At 35.5% G+C, this 20551-nt stretch overlaps 1 protein-coding gene across 6 annotated transcripts in view; it reads right to left on the reverse strand.

Moving 5' to 3' along the window:
* The window catches only part of TBC1D5 (TBC1 domain family member 5), a 313509-nt gene that overhangs the window by 66684 nt on the left and 226274 nt on the right, over positions 1-20551 (reverse strand). For all 6 annotated transcript variants that reach the window (XM_071561054.1, XM_071561058.1, XM_071561057.1 and 3 more), the window contains 2 exons: positions 10001-10143; positions 3651-3757 (listed from right to left, as the gene is read on the reverse strand). In XM_071561054.1, coding sequence (XP_071417155.1) covers positions 3651-3757; positions 10001-10143 — 250 coding nt within the window. The remainder of the gene's footprint in view (positions 1-3650; positions 3758-10000; positions 10144-20551) is intronic.

The following is a 20551-nucleotide window of genomic DNA, read 5'->3' on the forward strand; positions in this document are numbered from 1 at the left end:
ATTTTTTCATTTCATGTATACATACTTTTAATACCCATTCTTCTGTAAAAAGCTTTACTTTTATATTCAGAGGGACTGTAAGTGCATAGAAGTTACTTTAATATAAATAATTGAGGCAATTATCTGTTCAAATATTAGAAATGTGAAACAAATACTCTGATAAGCAGGTTAACTTCATCACCCTATGCAAAGACAACACCACTGATTTGAGCTTTTCATTCCACATTCTCCTTAGAAGTGGAGCTAGCCAAATGCAGAAGAGACTGAAATTCAATTATTCTGTATTGATCCATACTCATGCCTGTAAAATTAGTCTCTCTCAGACCCCCCCTCAGAGGCAGGTGCATTAACTTGTTTTCAGCTATTACAGAGATGTGTATTTGTCTTCTGTGGAGCTAAAAAAATATCAGGGATGTGGTATCTAAAACATCCTCTCATCTCAGTTGCCAACTGGGGTTCACAGAGTGAAAAGGAGAGTTGCTTGCCAGCATTAGGTTAATAGCAAGCACTAATTACTTTTCGTATTATTTTTAATACTGGATAATGCTAAAGCTTCTAGTATGGTTTTATTCCACGGAAGGTCATGACATAGTACTTGTCCATCTGTAAGAAAAAAATGCCTCCCATCTTTTAAGTATAGATTTCTGCTGACATTTAGGTTGCTCTCCTGGTGATGACTGCAGTGAAAAGAAACAAACAAAATATGACAGGTTCATGAAGCCAAAGTTTAGCTTTCCTGATAGACTACAAGACAAGTAAGAAGCAGATACCTGTTATGTCAGACCATAGAAACAGAAGAAATAATAATGTGCCAACCCAGATTATCTCCAGAACTGGAAGTTATACGTGGAAAGGCATCATCTGGTCCATCTTAACAAGTTCATAATTTAAGAACCTTTCAGTTTTATGTATATACCATCGACCTTTCTTAGTCCAAATATCCTACAACATCCCCTCTGTAAGATTATTTGGCATTTACATAGCTGCAAAAATAATATGAAAGACAACATGTATTAGCAAACTTGCAAGAGGTAGATTCCTGTTTGCTCCTGGCCATGACTTCTAAACTGCATTTCTTGTCCTGCTGAGATGTAAAGCTCCAAGGAGCAGAGAGCAAGCCTCTCTCAGATTTTTGGAACAACACTAAGAATTCTTGGTATGTTCAACAAATAATGAAATAAGCCATTGGACCATGCAAGTGTCCCAGAGAAGAGTTCCATGACTTCATATATTAAACCTAAGTGAAATCTTGGAAGAAACGCTACACAGAACAACTCAGCTCTGGAAAAGGAAAGGTAAAATTGCACTGAAGCAAATCTAATTTCCTATTAGAAACCAGAAGCTGGTGATGGAGAAATGCACAGGAAAACATCAAAGAAGGAAGATAAACCATTGAGCACTGAATTTGCTCATCACCACTAACTAGTTACACTACTGACTAAAATCTTTGTCATTTCTTCTTTTATCTGGAATAAGGGCAAACTGAATTATTTTCATGAAGATAGCAAAAAAAAAGTATACTAATTTTCCCACTTGTATTAGTATATAACCTGTGTACTGACTTTAGACTCCTGAAGCACCTATGTCGCCTTGATTAGTCTTCCCTTTTCTTCTGAAAAATTTTGACAGACTTGGAAAATTTTTATGCACAGGTCTTATAGAATACTGTGACTTCTATTACAGAAATAGGGAAAAAATGGATTGAACAAACATACACTTACAGAGACATATGTGAAACTTAAAATCATACCTAGGAAAATATAAGAGCCAGGTAGTCAAGTCATAGCCTTGAAAATACATTTCTTTGTCAGACACAGGGTTATTTTTTTCTTTTAGAACCATCCTTTAGAACAATTTTACTGTAAGAAGTCCTGATCATTTCATGCAGTCTGAACCCAAAGACCTAACGTAAAATGAGAGGTGGCTTGACGTTCCTTAGGGCTCTTCATTCCCTGGAAATCACAGCTTCCTAACCTTCAGAGTACTTCTGAAGCAGGTAAGTATAGCTCAGAAATGAAGAACAATTGCAACTTATCATATTTAAATTGACAAAGCAACTCCCAGTCTTTGCATCAAAGAGCTTTAAGTACTCAGTCACCTGAGCAAAGGGAGAACTACATGAAAAACATGGTAGGAACTACATCCAATATTTTTCTGAAAGGAGTTCAAGGCACACCTGATAATGTTAATTAATAGGACACTAAGGCCTTATGAGCCTGAGAACTTCATCCTGTTGGAGACAAAAGCATAAAGAGTGGAATAGCGGTCAAGCTCCTTTTGTGTGAAGCTGGTGGTTTACTTTTGCTCTCTTCACCTCATAGGATATCTTGTATGCTGCCTAGTATGTTTTGGAGGACAGCTGAATAATTAGTAAGTACTTTATCTTTCAACATATCTCTTGAATAAATGACAGATTACATATTGAATTGTGTTTGACATCTTAGAAAAATTTTCCTCCCTCTGTATCTTTCTTCTAAAAAATATTTCTATCTTGCTTTGCTAAGAAAGTACATAAATAAATGCTGGGCAGTCTGATTTCACAGACTGCTGCCAAAATCTTAAGAAAGATTTCTGAGATCTAACGTTAGAAACTTTCTTACATACTGAAAAGATGATACACTTTACTTGTCATCATGAAAGAAATCTTTGTGCCTGAGAGGAATGAAGAAGGCAGCTGTAAGGATGCAGATTTCTGCAAAAAACTGATATACACAAAACAAAGAGACAATTTTTTTCTTAATCCATAAGAGTGTAAACATTGGTACTGAATGAAATTTTGCAGAAGGCAGTCAGGGTGCAGAAGTGATGAATTTTTTGCTTTCAAAGATTTTGTGCATCAAGAAGATGAGGGAGATCAGACTTTACACTGGCAACCTACTAATGGGACATGTACAAAGACAGTTCAAAACTGGCAGCACAAATTCTGCTACCTGCCAAAGATCTGAGTACACAAAGGTTATTGTGTACAGCTTCATCTCAAGCACTTTATCCACTACACTGTGGGGGTCTCCTGTACATTATACCCACACATATACACATGCCATTCTAAACCAGCAAGAGGTTTGCTTTTCTTTTAACAGGCGAGTATATCACAAACTGTATGCTAATAATATGTGACCTAAAATTGATAAATTTATACATTTTATTCTGAATGAATCTTTGCAGGCTGAAACACCAGACTCTCATTTTCAGTTGAAAACCATCACATAACTCTTATATATTGGGCAGGGGTAGCGCTTTAAGGATTAACAATGATTAATCTGCTGAAATCCCATGGAAAAGGTCTTTCAGATGAAATTGCATGATTGTTTCTATACAGCTTACCAGGTTTTATATAGTAGCATTAGTGCTACCCTCCAAAGTATACATCATCATGAAAGATGTCTGTGCTGAATACCAAGCAAAGTTATTCTAAAGAGCATAAACACCTGCAGTTACCAGAGCTCCTGACTAACTTCAGCAAAGTATCCTTTAAAGAGTAAAGGAACTTGTTTCTACTCTGTTACCAACGTTTTTTTCTATCTCTTTGTTAGGTAAGAAGAAACTTGAAACTTTTAGTTCCCAAAATGTAGGTTGTTTTTAACTTCATAGCACTGAGGACATTTTATTATAGTGATTTATTCCCTGTATTTACAGAGTGAGCATCTCACCTTTGGATCTCGGAGAAAAAGTGCTCTGAGGATAAGGGAGTGAACGTCTCCAATGGGTGGATAATGCATCAGAAGTCCCAAACAGGTCTGATAATTACTTGAAATCACTACAATGAAAATGAAAACAAAAAGAGAGAGAAAAAGTTACTATCTTATTTTGATACTCCACTATTACCTTTTCCAGTAAATCCATTACAGTTCAGATTCAGCTGTCTTTGCCCACATGGTCTCTCAGAACTGAAGCAGTGCTGAGTGTAAAAGAAGGTATTACATAACCAAACTTCTTGACTACACTCGGTCCAATACAAGTAAGAAAAATGCTAAAGCTATGACTATCCTCGACTTTTAAGTTAGCTCAGATTTAGATGCATAAATTTAGATCTCTGCAGCTCTGCACCTAAAGCCTGCCCAAGTCAGTGCAGGTTGGGGCAAATACAGTCATTGGAGCTTGAAGATCTACACTCCAAAATGGACACTGACTTTTTAGACACTTCTTCACAGACACCTATATTTAAGTAAGATAATTTGTGGCTAAGACTTCATGATAACTTTGCCCCACTCTGACAATTATTTACTGAGAAGTCTTTTATGTTGTTCATGTATACATACATACATACACACTCATATACATACACAAATGTAAAATTATGTCAGCAACTCCCTGTTTTCTCATAAATCAGAAACTTCACAAAATATTCAGGAAAAAAGGAAAAGAGTAGATTTTAATATCATAAACACTTAAAAATATACCTTCAACTGTTTTAGATTTTTTTCACTTATTCAGAAAATTTTCAACATGCTTTGTTAAAGTTTATAATTTTGTTCTAATTCTGCTTGACTGTATCTGAATTTATGTAAGTACACTCTATGGCTCTTTGCTTGCTCTTGTCATCTTTTTTTTTTTTTCCCAAATCAATCTAATTATGAGTGCAATTATTAAAGACATCTTTTCAAGCAGGTCTATGTAAACTACTTCATTTCTTTTGCACCATCTAAATCCAGGCAATCCATCTGCCACAGCTGTCAAAGCAATGCCTGTTAATGATCCTTCCACTGCAACATGAAGACAGCCTTCCACAATAGTAATCGTAAATAAATTTCTAAGAAACTTTACTATTCTGAGAACTTTAGCTGTAGTAACAAATACTTTAATTAATCAGGGTCACTGCAAATAGAAAATTATTTTGAATCCATAAAAGGCAAAATAAGGGACAGTTTTGCAGACAGAGAAATTAAAATGTTTTACTTTTTTTCTTTCATGTGAATAAGCCTCATATCCTCCTGCACCTCACCTCCCTCAACAAGAGGATTATGGGGAAAAGATGCAGGACTGGGCAAAATGAATAATTATAATCTGTGTAAGGAACCACTTTATCATCTTCATTTCCGTTGCTGATCCGACAGCTTGTAATTTCATACATCTGCTTTCATTTGTAAAGCACTCACTTATCCTACTCATTCTTTATCTGTTCTGCCTGTTCTTTTTCCTACCCTTTGTTTTGCTTGTTCGTATTCAGGTACCTGCTTTTTCTTCTTGAAGTCACAAAGCTGGCATAATGAACACAATACAACGGCCTCCGTCAGAGTTCTTTCAGAGAATAATCGAGCACTACATAGTACATACCCAATCAAACTCTCATATGTAAATCAAATTTAAGATACTGAACTGCAGTTATGATAATGCCTTTTTACCAAAGCAAATAAAAACAGTGAATGTTGATATTAAATGCTAAAGAGTTTTATAAATAATAGACAGTAAGACCAGTGTGTTTCTCTTTTGAACAGATAAGTATGTGTTCTATTCTGCAGTGTAAAATGGATTAAAAGTATCTTTTATTTTTCCTGACAGAGTTCTTTGCTGTCCCACAGATAGAGAGAAAAGTAAATATTTAAAAAAAAATAATTTATTTTAAGGGTGCAGGTTTGATCCCTGACACAAAAAACCTTACCATCCAAAGAAAGTCAAGAAACTTCAGCACTTTAAAGAGGAAGACCTGCTAACTTTTCTATATATATTTTTTTAATCTTTGTGGTTTTCCCTATATATTCAGCTGTTCACTTTTCATGTAGAAGTCTTTATAGAAGAGAACATTGTTGCCACTGCTCTGTTTGCTGGGGAAACTGTCATTTGCTGAAACACTTCTTGGTACCTTTGCTTCAGAGTGATCCATATGCTGCCCATGACCCAGAAAGCCAGCACTATCCTGGGCTGCACCAAAAAACAGTGTGTCCAGCAGGTTGAGGGAGGGGATTCTCCCCTTTTACTCTGCTCTTGTGAAACCCCACCTGCAGTGCTGCATCCAGTTCTGGGACCCCAGCACCAGGGGATGTAGACTGGCTGGAGTGAGTTCAGCAAAGGGCTAGGAAGGTGACCAGATTGCTGGGACACCTCTCCTGTGCAGACAGGCTGGGAGATTTGAGGTTGTTCAGCCTGGAGTAGAGAAGGCTTTGGGGAGACCTTATTGTGGCCTTTCAATATATTAAGAGGGCTATGAGAAAGATGGAGACTTTTTACCAAGGCCTGTGATGAAATGACAAGGGGCAATGGGTTTAAAGAGAATAAATTTAGATTGGACATAAGGAACAAATCCTTTACAGTGAGGGTGGTGAGGCAGTGGAACAGATTTCCCAGAGACGCTGTGGCTGCTCCATTCCTGGAGGTGTTCCAGGTCAGACTGGATGGAGCTTTGAGCAATCCGGTCTACTGGAAAATGCCTCTGTCCATGCCAGGGAATTGGACTAGATGATTCCTGAAGGTCCCTTCCAACTCACACCATTTTGTGATTCTTGTCTCTTCAGGACAAAAGGTATAATATTATACAAAATAGAGTTTTCTTAAAAATTATAGAGAAAATAGCAGTAAACCAAAACTGAATATGCCTATTGGAGTTAAAAGAATTTCTAAGAATCATCTGTAGGATGAAGTTTCTGAAAGGAGATTTATCCAGCTTCAGCAGTAGTTGGATGGTGCTGAAGTTCTATGCTGATTTGTAAAAAGCTTGGTGGTTCTTTACCTGTGGTTTTTCCTTCACTCATCGGCTTGGTGAGAGTCATATCTGGATCCAATTTCTCTTGCAAACTGCAAGTTCTTGCTTCCCCAAAGAAGAATCCCACTGGTATTTCCAGGAAAAGGAGTAGAGAAACTCCTCCTCAGAAAAAACAATCTTACTGTCCTTTGATTAATATTTTTTATTCAGTGCTCAGAAGAATATCAAATTACTTTGTCCCTTCTGCTTTGTAACAGATTGACTTTTCTCTCTTGGTCCAATAACCATTCCTGGATACAAGTAGCAATAATAGTGGTGGGAAACATGAAAACTCACCTTACTGTCCTCAACAAAGTCCTAATTTTCTGATACAGGTAAATTCCTAAGAGTCTAATGTTTGATGTCACTGACCCCATATCCAGATGACTTCCTGAGCCTGGAAAGGTGGGACTACTCCCCCCTGCTGCTCTATGCATGGCCATGTCCTCTTTAGTAGGCCCTAAACTGAGTTAAACATAGATGATACGAACATCTTGCACTACAACAAAAATAACTAATCGGTTTCTCTAAGAAGAGGCTGTAACTCCTTTATTTCCCTCAAAATATTCAGAGCACTTTTAGATATGAAAAACCATATTACAAAAAATGACCATACCTAGTCTTCAAGTGGAAACATGATAAAAATATACTTATTCTAACACTGTTCAGTCAAAATTAGCTCCTGGTGCAATAATGGCATTAGTTTACTATGAAAAATTATAGACAGGTCTTCCAGGTTTGTTCATTCTTGTCCTCCTTGCAGGGAAGTATATAAAATACATCTATTTTTGCACCACATCCTTCCATCCTTTCTGATTTTATCAATGACTGCATGTATATCCACACTGGTGAAACAGAAGTAAATACTCATGCTTCTGATTTGACAAATTAAAAAAAATTCTTTTGGCATGGATTTTCCTGAAGAAACACAGAAAATAATGTATTAAAACTCACAGACACTCTAGTACACAACCCTACACTCAGCTTGTGAGGATTACCACTCCACAGACAAAGCTCTGCATGATGTAAAACTGAACAGAGCAGTTTAGAGAAAGGCTGTGTACATGATTATGTATCTGTATCTGTAATCTCTGGAATATATAAACAATAATCTGATAATCTAAATGTTCCCTTTCCTTGAATTGAGCAACAGAGAATTTCAAAACTAAAATAAAAATGAAAAATACAGCAGAAATAATACTTTCTTAAAATCATGCCCTTGAGAGCATCATAACAGAGCACAGAAAAAACTTCATTGATGCCCAAACCAGCAACTTCTCACTCATTCCTAAATCTGTTGGTATAAAAGAATCTGCATAATTTCTTAACTTTCAAATGCTTTTAGGACTGTATAATTATAATTGCTTATATTTGACAATTTTATAATATAATATTTTAGGAGCTCAGTTATTGTTCTTATTGTTGCAAAGTTTTTAAACTAAAAATTTCCTGGCAGTTTATTTAAATTAAAGATGATTATTATAATTGGATGTTTTGAGCTTATGTTTCTTTTCATCAAATAAAGAGAAGCTTTTATAAATTTATTTTATTTAAAAATATTTTTTAAATTATTACAACACATCTTTGAACTCTGTTCAAAGCTGATATATTATCAGCAATAAAAAATGAGGAAAAATGGAAAACTTTTCTCTTACAGATATATAGAAAAATTTTCTTTTATCAAATCAAGAGCTGTAGAAATAGCTGTAGTTTGAGCTTGACTTTGGAAATATATTCAGTTTTTCAGTATTTATGACAGGATATTTTGCTTTGATATTCTGTTTAGAGTAACCAGCTACGAACAAGAAGTTACTTATTACAGAAACAGTCAATATATGAAGTATGAGCTGTCCTGATGAAATGACTTTGCTAGTTATTTGGGCAAATCTGCTCCACTGCAAAGCTATTTACTACACTATTTGCTAAGTCTGGGGAGTTCAGAGAAAAGGAGAGAGTGATTTCATACAAATACCTGGAACACATTTTTAGCTCACATTTTAGTTAACTCATACTGATACTTGTACATGAACACCACAAATCGAAAGAAAACCAACCCGGAACAACTTTGCCTCTCCAAGAAGAGAGAGTGTTCCTACAACCACAGTTCTAATGTGCTTTCTTTTTTCAGACGTAAATAATGACAAAAAATAAAATATTGATATTAAGAAACATTCTTACATGCATTTTCAGTACGTATCTGTACCAAAAATTTTAAGATTGCTTCAGTTTACTGCATGTAAACCAGCAAGATTTAGATCGCAAAACATAATGACCTGGAATCGGATCATCCTGAAACAGCAGCATTAACTTTGAAACCTCTGAACAGAATTAAAAGTCCACTATATGCTGCATGTTTATTAAAAAGAAATTAAAAAACTCATGAAGGCAGGCAGTGAAACGACATGTATGTTTAAAGTACCACGTTATATTTTCATGATTGGGCCTTAAAATAGGAACCACAGATGCTGAAAACTTCCTGTGTCCAAGAATACAAAATTGTGTCAAGTAAGTGATCTTGTTATAACCTAAAGCTTACAGATGGCATATACTTAACTCTGAATCGTATGCTATAGAATTCATATACTTAATGACAGCCATGCATCTTGTTGCAAAATGCATACTTTGTTGGGCCAGAATTTTTTTCAGAATATGATAGGACAGAAATATATGCTCCAATTAATCATTATGTATCTTTCTCCTCCCATTCCCAATTTTATAAGCTAATAATTTCTTGTTTGTCCCAACTTAATATATTTATTGGTCATCACTAAACTGTAAGAATTCACCTGTGTACATACTTAAGGTGTACTAAACCGAAATAAAATAAACTATAATTTTTTAAATATGCCATTCTTGCATAGAATAAACATATTCTGTAATTGTTACTCATCTTTGCATTTCCTTCAAGATGCATCTTCGAAAATTATGAGTCATTGTCTTCTGCATTTTCTCCCTTCTCACTGGGGAGCAGCATAAAAGTATTTCTAGCATCAAAGAGAGGCTTTAAATCAATTCATCAGCTTGGTCGGAAGGTGGAGCTCTATACATACCTGTATCACTTACAGCACATAAAACCTGCAACTCCATATAAAAACGCAGAAGTACGCAGAAAACAAACCTGCATTTAACTCCAAGATACAATTTGTTTCATAAATACAGCAGGACGTGTCTGATAATAATGATCTCCCCTCCTAGTATTTGGAATGATTTACAGTATGTTAAAAAAATCACAATGAAATTTAGCATTTTTTTTCAAGTTCACTTTTTCTTGTCAAGAACAGGCTTTTATTCTTTTTAAAAAATCGTAAGACAGTTGATACTTACAGGCATCTCTGATATATAATAACATGGCTACAAAAATGTAGTCAACTAAATTCAGGGTGATACTGTCAGCAAATAGAGCATCCCAGACAACAAGAAGGTCCTGAAGTGGGAATTCACGTCCAAACAGGAGCCTTACCCATCGCCTGAAAAAAGGGAAAAGTTGTAATTTGTATTTTTCCATTTTGCCAAGTACGATAAAGTCACAACACATATCCCCAGGATCAGCTACAATCCAAAACATTTTACCAGAAAATTTTGCATCAAGATCTGTGATAACTGATTGTACTTGGGGAAATGTTACTGCATCTACGTCAAAGAAATTATATATTACAGACTGTAGAAGCTTCACTGACTAATAATATTATGTGGGTGACCCTCAAAGGACAAAACTTATCAATCTCGTATACCAGATTTTTGAGTATTTAATGTGATAGTGATCTAAGAGGAAAGGTGAGAAAATGTTATGCAAGAATAGCCTGGAACATCCAAAACAGGAGGGTGAAGACAGTGGTTTATGAGAAGCCCTGAAAAGCCCAGTCAAGTGACAGCCAGTTCAGAAGCAGATGCCAGAACAGTTAAAATGGACCAGGTCACACATACTGTGAAGGGGCTTACTCCCTCTTATGGATGACAGTGTTTGAAGCTCCATATAAAATATGCTATGGATGCTATTTTCATTGAATCTAATTTAAATCTTTACCAGATTTCGAGATAATCTGCATGTAGACTATACCATTAATTTCTGTTCATCTCTGTGCTGTTTTCATACCTAGCAAAATGTAAAAATCTGTCTTATTAAATGCAATAGTTTCTTGAGGCTGGAAGCTTGAGATGTAGTAAAAGAAAACTGCTTCTCTAGATTTCTCATTTCTGGTTCTGGCTCTTACACTGACTTTCTTGGTGACCTCTGGAAAGGCACTTTCCTTCCCTATTCCAGAACAAACCCACTAGCTTTGTACCTTTTTAGGCAGGATTATCTAAGGTCACATTTGAAAGAGCTAAAGAATAGTTAGTAACATTAATCCTGAAATAATTATTAAGAAATGGACTTAAAAATAATGAATTACATTTTTAGCTGGGATATGCAAATAGCTACGCATGTGGAATCTGTTTACTCAGTGGCAAGAAAAGATTGCAAATTTCTGCTAAGCAAATTAAGTCATTCTTTAAAATTCACAAAAATTTTTAAAAAGGCAACTTTTCTTCTTCAAGATTAGTTTCACTCATAAGGATTCATGTTTAACCACTTTCGTTCCAGAACTCATTATTGGTTTAAGGCATCTGAGTTTGGTTTTTAACTCTCTTTTTTTTTTTTGACTCCAGTAATAAAAGTTCATTTTTAGACAAATGAATTCCAAGACATCATTCGAGCACATGCTTTGAAGATGGTAGCAATCTATACACAGAGACAGTCTCTTATAAAAGAAATTCAAAGGGATGTTTTTGTAAGTCCAGGTTTGTCCACTAAACTTTTATTCTTCTTGCCACTGGAACCATGTGCACAATCCACAAAAATATCCATGTACAGATTTAGAGATCACTACATAGAATCTTTTCCTTGCAAGACATGTTCCCTTTTAAAAGTGAAATTATGTGATTTCAAAAGGCAGTGCCATCTCATTCTCATATCAAACATTTACATTCCAAGGCCTTGTAAATTTTTATGTTAGCACAGTAATTATAACAGTCCTAATATTAACTATGACAAAAACCAAGCTCTGTGTATTTCCCTCTCTGATCAATCCCCTTTTCTATGAGGAGTTATTTTCAGGCGTCAGAAAGAGAAGTCAGAGGAACTGTTACACAAAAGCAAGGCTTAGCTGGAGCATTTAATGCCATGCCTGTACTATCTACGGGATTTTGCCACATAGTGGCACATTACCCCGCAGTGCGTAGCCTACAGGAGACTATTATCCTGTGGTGACACAAACATTACCCAAACGCTGCGTGAAGCCTATTACTTGCATTAGCAACTCCTCCCACCTGTAAACCCACAACTTGCAAGTTACACAAACTGTTAGGCAAGAAATTTCAGCTAAGCTTGAAGCATTTCAGCTGACTTTGCTTGCAACTATCCAAGTCTCATTCAGAAGCCTTGCTAAGAATCTAATGCATTTCAAGGGAAAAAATACACCACGGTGTAATGGGATTTGCTATTAGTCTTTTATTAGAAATCTCTTTTGCTTCTTTACTACTTCATTATGCAGTGTTAATCGTTTGTAGATGCAGGTTTATTCTGCTCAAGCTGAAGTCATTCCTTTTTTTCTCCTGCTTTTATATTTTCTCCTGGGAAAATTAAATCTCATTCCCCAGAGATATCACGTTTCACAGATGTAGACTGCTGAAGAACAACTGGACTTTCTTCTGCAACCATAATATTACTGTTAATTATTTGAACCTTCCTGTCTTATAGGGAGTAAGCAAGTCATACTGTGGTAAATGCATATATTTTAACTGCTCCCTTATTTTTTCAACAGTGTTTTTAGCTCACAGCATCTATAAACCTAGGACCCTATTGCCTATGAACCATGCTGCCATATGGCAGGACTTCACTCAGCTTTTATATTCATAAAAAAGGATCTTAATTCCTTAACTAAATGTCCACAGTGAAAAGCTGTCTTTCAGACTAACACGTTTTTATTGCTTTTACAAATATTTGCAAAGAGAATTTAAGACACACTTAATAACTGCCTTAGACATGATAAACCTTTTTTTTTTTTTTGAGATGGCAGTCTGTGTTTTAATTATTGTTCTGTCCTGTTAATCTTGCCTTACATCTGTTACACCTGCAGACTATGAGGCTCACAATAGTATACCTTTTATCACATGCGGTAATACAATAATGCATATTTTACCAGGCACACTCAGCAATTAAAATCTACAAAAAAACCCCCAGATTCTTTAAAGCCATAATACACCAAGGTACTACTACCTACACTGTAAAAAATGTAACTGTATCTTCCACTTATGATTCCTATATAATTAAACCAATATTCTCAAGAGATCAGTAATTACTAGCAATAGATAATGATTCATTAATGACCTTACAGTATAGGGAAAGCAGAAGAAAACTGTTCTCCAGTAAAGCCATTAAATAAAGCAATGATCCAGCTTTACCAGTTTTAACTAACACCACAATCATTTTGACTGAGATCTACAGGACAATTCTCCAAGCATCAGAATTTAAACTTACATTATTTTTTCCTTTGTATTTAGATGCTTATCTTCTCCGTCTTCTTGGAAGGCAGAGAATTTCTTTTAAAAAAACTAAATAAGCCCAAGAAATTGTTATAGATGAGGCAAAAGAAACAGTTTAGGAGTGTTCATAAGGCCAAAACAACACAACGAAATCAGAAAGAATAAGAACAACTGTAACACCAAGAAAGGGAAAGCTTCTTCTAAATTACTTCATATAGGACTTACAACTTGACAACAAGGTGCCTAAAAATTCTACTGTTAAGAGCCTGTTTTCAGTCATTTATCCATTTGCTAAACTCAATCTTCAGTGTAATTCGTCTCCAAGCATCTGCTCAAGGCTTGATTTTTTCATTCATTGATACTGTTCATAGAAAAAGGCTAAGAAAACTCTGCTTATGTTTAACTTATTTTTTCCTGCAAGCATTTTGCTAAGGTCTGGAATCAAAATAACAAGGTCTCTGGTATTTTCTTTTTGCTGTGCATATTAAAAACAAAACCCCAAATTTGGAAATTCCTTGTTTGACCTGAACACAGCAGAGTGAAGATTTCCATGGAGCACATTCTGTTTCTTCCTAACTCTTGCCACCAGCCCAAGAATGTATCTGCCATCCTGTCCATCCCTGCTACACTCTCCTTCTTGTGTGGGAAACGGCAAATATGTGTATCATCCCCGGCAATGCCTAGTCCCACTTAGTGGACATGATGATGGAGGATGCTGTTCCTCTGGTTTCCAATGCTTGCAAGACTCATTAGTAGATGTCTTTCAGAGAAATGGAGGGTCAGTAGGATTTTCCAGGATGTAATTTCATTTTCAGTGCAAGTTTTTCTGCTTCTTTTTTAAGAAAATTATTTAAATGGACCATCAGTATCGAAAAGAACACCATTTTTAACAAAACTGAGCCCTTGGAAGCTGAGAAATACCAAAATTAACATCAGTTGTTTACTGACTAAGAAAATTATATGTAAGCTCTGTCTCTTTAAACTCTGTCATGAATTATGTTCAAGCAAACATTTGTAGCCAGTGCAATTTACTATGTAAAGGCATGGTCAATAATTTAGAAGAAAGGGTAGACAGACTTGAGCTGTGATCTGTTTGTTCAAAAGTAAGATATGGCAAAAGGATGAGGAGCAACATTTGTATAATACTTTCAAAAGAACTTAAAAAATTATTCAGAAGATGAAGACTTTAATAGTTTAATGCCAGCCAGTAAGCACTACTCTGGGCAGTCTTGAGCCTGCAGTATTATTTTGGGTGTCTGTGTTTCTAACCTATGGACTCTGGGTGGGCTGCAGATGAAGAAGGCTGAATACCACTGTGGCTGTCCTCCTGCAGAGGTATGCAGCAGCAGGCAGGGCTAACATGGGGCTAAGAGCAAAGAGAGCTGTAAACACACAGTAAAAGCATCCTCAAAAGAAGACATTTGATTCCAGAAACTCTTCCAGATTTGGTAGCTGCAAGAGGTAGTCAGAGGGAAGACAAGCAAGTTCAATCAGAGGATGTGTAAGTTAGTTCCTTTTCTTTTAATGACATGAAGGAGACCAAGCAAGCCAAGCCCGAGCAGCACTGCAGCTTAGACCTGTTATGCAGTCCATTTCTCCAGTGCTCAGTCTCCTTTCTTAATAAATCTTGTTCTTATTAAAACTCTGGTGGCTTTCTACAGTTCAGGATTTTGTCTCGAATGTCATAAAGAGATTAATGAGACCTTCAAATGATACAAGACAGAGAAGGAAACATGCCCATAGCATAATCACAACGTGTTCTTTCAGCTACTCTTCTACAAGGCTCTTGTGGAAGGGCTGTACTGCTTATGGTGCATGAGGAACTCTTAATGATCACAGATGAGTAGAAAGGCAAAACAGCTAAGTCGAACAATTAACAAAATGGCATTTCTAAGATAAACAAAACCTTATTAAAATCCAATATTTTGTCAGAACAGAAAGAAGCATGTAAAATCCCGGTAAAGCCAAAAAAGCTGGTATAAGAAGTTATGTGGGAAGCTCACCAGACTTTCAGGGATTTACAGAGACTTCTAATGTGTTCGATCTAAACACTGAGAATTTTATACACAGCATACCCTCACATGCACACCACCCATGCACGATGTACAGTGTGATATTGTTACAGCATATGCTCCTTTTTTGCCTTATTCTACTTAACTTGTGAAGGGAATGAAAACAGACATCTTGCTAGAAGATGTGTTTACTTCAACCATAAATTCAAATGTTAATTCTGGATTTATTAGATAAAATTATGTGGCCTTTGTCATTTGAGAAGGCAGACAAGATGATCAGATTTTCCTTAGGCTTGTAAAACATTTAAATATTATAGAATTCTACCACACTGTATCCTGCAGCGCATGCTGATTGTAAAAAAGGTGCGTGATAAGGAGGGAGAAATTGTGTGCCAGCATCTAACACATCGTTCTGCTTCTCCTTAGAGATAATAGCAAGTATATAAAAAGACTCTTTTTATGTGTATTTGCCTTACCTCTTTAAGTAATTTCAGAGTTGTATGTGGACTACTATTTTGCTAGAGAATGACATACATGCTTCCATATGACTGTGGTCTAGGTGGGATTGTCCTGTCCTGGACTCCCATGAAGGTTTTCACTGCATCCAGCTTCTTCTGTACTGGCTGCATGACGATTTGGTGGGTCATAGCACCAAGTACATGAAACATTGCCCTAGAGCTGGGTGGATACTCCGTTTCCTTTTTCTGTTTCAAATTCTGTTTGGTTTATTGTCACATCCATTCAGTTTTAAGTTTTATATTTAAAAACCCTCAACTTTAAAAATTATGATAATATACATGAGCTTTCTGTTCCATAGTTTTGATACTTGGATGTTAATGCAAAGATAAAAATTATGGTGCTTGAAAACAATTCAAATGAAAATTACACTAGACATTTAAATTACGGATTCTGTGGGTTTCAAACTCTGCCACAAGTTTTCCTGTCAGAAAAAAAGTATTTAAAATTAAAGAATAATGATAATAAATACTTATTTATCAATATAAATCTACTCAATTTTAGGCTAAGTGGTGAAAAAGAATACTCTAAATAGTTTACTTTGTTGCCTTCTTTCCACTTGGGAAAAAGTTTTGATTTGAAACCTAATTGAAACTTCCTCCTACCTTACATATCCTGAACTTTTTTGTAGTAATTACCTTATCAAACACAGACTAGTGTTATCTCTTTAAAATAAATATAATGATTTAATTTTTACTAATAAGCGACCTGAGCATCTAGTTCTTATGTAAATTATTTCCTTTCCCAATTTGGTTTCTTTAAGATTACTGGCAAAGATTACTCAGTTTTGCATTTAAAAAAAATTCTTTGGGGTTTTTGAAAAATCTATGCATTTCCTTATTAATAAAGATTTTTCTTTCTAAAAATCAATTCCTAATAATTACCTGTTCTCTCCTTCTGTAATTTACCCTTCTCTGAAAATACACTTAAAAACTGTTTTTTTAAGCCAGATCAGTTCTAACATACTCACTTACAGAAATGTGCTGAATTAAAAAAAAAAAAAGTCACTACTATCCTCAGAAAGTTAAAGAAGGACCCAAGGAAGTATAGGCCAGTGAGCCTCACCTTAATCTCTGAAAAGAGGATGAAGCAGCTAATCCTGGAAACCATTTCCAGGCACAAGAAGGACAAGAAAATCATCAGGAGTGGTCAGCAAGTTGTTTTTCTGTAACACTAAAAATTTAAAAAAAACAGAGCTAGGAACTTGAATCCATGTAGAAGAGAAAGCAGAAAGGAATTTCTTAATTTTTCTGCAGGACAGATGGGAGAATCTGGACCTTTACGTGAAAATTTATATTGTGAATGTAACTCTAAGTGATCAAGAGACTTGCACTCCATATAGCATTCAATTTAAACAGACTCTCTGCAAGGGGAGAAAAGTATGCTCTTCAGTTTCTTTTCCACTTCTAAACTTCAACTTTAGTATTACACACACAACACTTTATAAAGGCTTAGTAATTAACAGCTATTACAAGCATTGCACTGACATTGCAGTAAATACAATATCCAGTTACTGAACTACAACAATTTACGGACCGTTCATTAGTATGAAGGATGGATAAAACTGTTGTACTTCACTAGTTACCTATTATAAAGAATGATCATAATAAAATAGCTACCATAATTTTACCCATTGCCGATTTTTTTAAAGGACAGAAGTTCTAGACATTTGTCATGATTTTTTTAAACGGGTGAGTCAAATTGACAACAAATATGATAGCTGAAAGCCGAGGCACCCATTTTTCACATGTTGGCCAAATTACAGAGGTTAAAACATGAAGGGTCTAGCTCTTATACTGTGAGTCATTTAGAAGTTCTCTGGGCTGACCTTTGCTTTTATTCAAAGGAAAAAGACTGAAGAACATTGCTGTGTTTCTTCAAAACAACTAAACAATGCTCAGATTTAAAAAGCAAGGTTCAATGTGATAAAATTATGGTGACAAACAAGAATGAAGAGAGAGGACTGCAACATTCTACTGGAAGAAAACCCCTTTGAAGCCAATGATAAAAACCTTTAAGTCCACAGAATATGGGACTTCATGTCTGACACATATCTAAACCACTCATAGAATGACCAATATCTGCACTCAGAAGAATAGAAGAACCTGAAGGTGTGCCTGTTTAATTCTTACTGCTCTTTGCCTCTGTGCAATTAAAACCTACAGTCCTAAATACTGACGATGCATGTGCATTTTGTTTTGAAAATCACTGCAGTGTAGCAAAAACATTTTCTTTTTTTGAAACAAAAATAATTACAGGTGAATGATTTTAAACAGTGTTTGCTGCAATAAACCTATTGAAACAAAAGAGGCACTTCTAAATTAGTGAAGTTCCTACTGATATCAGCTATTAGCAATTAGGAACTCCACCCCCCATCTTTTCCATCTTTAAACAGCAATGATTAAATGTGGTTTTAAAGAGGAGAAATTATATTAGAAAAACAGCTCTCAGTGTTGCAATTAAAGCACAGTTCTTAAGATGATAAAATAAATTTGTTAATAGCTTTATCCACTGATTCAAGATGTATGCAGTAGATTTAAAAAGATACGACAACCCTTTTGTACAATCTCTTTAAAAATGGAGTCTCTAACATTTGATTATTCCATATTATCAAATCTTGTATTATATACTGTTACTACATTTCTCTGTAGAATCCATTTGGACAAGACTTAATAAAAAAGACATATATTTTGAAATAAAAGGAAGAGAGATAATTTTGTTAATAGCTCGAAAGTAAACAAATAAGTACTGCTAAAATATTATAAAGTTTATAATCTATCTTGGAAACTTCCCTACCACAATTAAATCAAATGTCTTTTCTGTCCATAAAAAACTGAAGTCTAAAATTGAACCATCTTTCTGTTACCCTGTAGTGAAATGTAAGCCCAAATAAACTTTTTTCTGTTATGCTAATGAAAACATATTAAAAATTTCAGTAGATTTAACTTCTTTTAATTCAAAGAACATGTATTAACCTTCCCAGTTCTGCCTCAGAAGGCTTTAGATTTATGATGATTTGGCTAAATTTTTCAGAGATATTAATGAGTGAATTAGATAATCTTGACAAAAGAAAATGTCACATAGGGAGCTGTTGAGTCCCTCTTCCTAGACCAGAAGGAGGGATAGCCTTGGACCACAAATGGGATATGGATAGAATACAAGAAAGCTTTTTATCAGCTGCCATGTAACTCTCCCTGGAACCATTTATGGAACTAAACATGTTATCAATCACTAGACATTACACTGCAAAATGCCACTTCTATTTCCTGGAGCAGAGAGTATGGGCCTTGTGGAAGGATATGTTTGCAGGAGAACCTTTTGCATAAGAATTTTTTTGTATTTTCCATGAGAACTTTGTACACATAGGTAGACTAGCTGAAGGTACGAGTAATCACTCGAATTTTTGTGTTTGTAGCTTTGTTAATATTAAGTGATGTACTTTTAATTATTCAGATCCTATTTTATTCCATGAATTGTTACATTTTGTTTTGGTAATAGCATTGTATTGCATTTGTACCATCCCTCTTCCTTCTGTTCTTTGTTTTCTCCTTCTGTATGCTATATATCTCCCTCTGTATCACCACTATCAAAGATTTGTAGAGCAGCAGCAGAAGAGAAATAACCCTTCTGATGCGGCATAACTGGCTCAACTACACTGGTGTTAGAGGCAGCTGTCATGCCTCAGAAGATGTCATAAACCATCAAAGACCTTCAAAGGGCCCCTGATTTCTATGTTCTTCCACCAGATGACTGCACATGATCCACAGTGTTGTAACAGACAGTGTAAAACTCCCCACTCCAGGGGAGATACCTGGGCGTTCTCACCTGAACCCGTTGAAGTCTCTGTTTCCTGGGCTTCCCCCACCCCTGATGGATCAAGACTGTGACCATAACCTCAACCAACAGAACATAGATGTTGGATCCACAGGTGGTGGTATCTTTTCCCTCCACTACCTACTCTTAACCTTTCTTTCCTTTCCTTATATATTTTCTTACATGATATCTTTATACTATTGTACTGTTGCATTTTTATAGATAATAACCAAAGCAGTGACATACCTCCTTTCCATTGCAACTACATTTTCCTAAAATACTTGTTCTAAAATAAACCTGTTTCATCTATCTGTCTGTCTGTCTATCTCTCTATATATACACACACACAAAACACTAGTCATTCAGCATTCAGTGCTGTTTCACTCTAATCTGCCCCAAGGGATCTATTAACAAGAACCTCAGTTACCCCACCTTCTGGGGCGAGTTGTAACACATGGTAAAATTAAGGATGGCAATATATCCAAGAATATGAATTATAAAGTAAACCGGTAATTTTTAGCTAATTAAAATATATATCAGATTGCCTCCTTTAGCTCATAAAAATGCATGAATATATGTCAAACATATCTGAAGTAAAAGGACATGGCCTTTACAAAGTGATAATCTTTCAGCTGGGCTTAAAGCAGAAGAAATTGAAATTGTGATACTTTGATATGAAGACAATAAAAATCTTGTCAAGTTATTTGGCAGCCATGCTCAGAATAGAACAGGCACAGAATGGCTTTATTAACATTAATAAAATATTACTATACACACCTTTTGCAGGATGCTTATTTTAGTATTTGAAACATTCCTCCTAATTATGCTGAATAGGAACAGAGGTAAAACTAGACTACTACCGATAAATAAAACACAATGTAAGAAAAATATGTAGAGACAATTGGATACCAAAACAGATGGAAAAACCCACAAGATGCTTTCCTCTCGAGAGTCAAAATTAAACAGCAATGAACCCAAAATGGTCAGAATTCCTACTTTCCCCCTGAACTGG

Source organism: Pithys albifrons, chromosome 7 (assembly GCF_047495875.1).
Source record: "Pithys albifrons albifrons isolate INPA30051 chromosome 7, PitAlb_v1, whole genome shotgun sequence".
Classification (NCBI taxonomy): domain Eukaryota; kingdom Metazoa; phylum Chordata; class Aves; order Passeriformes; family Thamnophilidae; genus Pithys; species Pithys albifrons.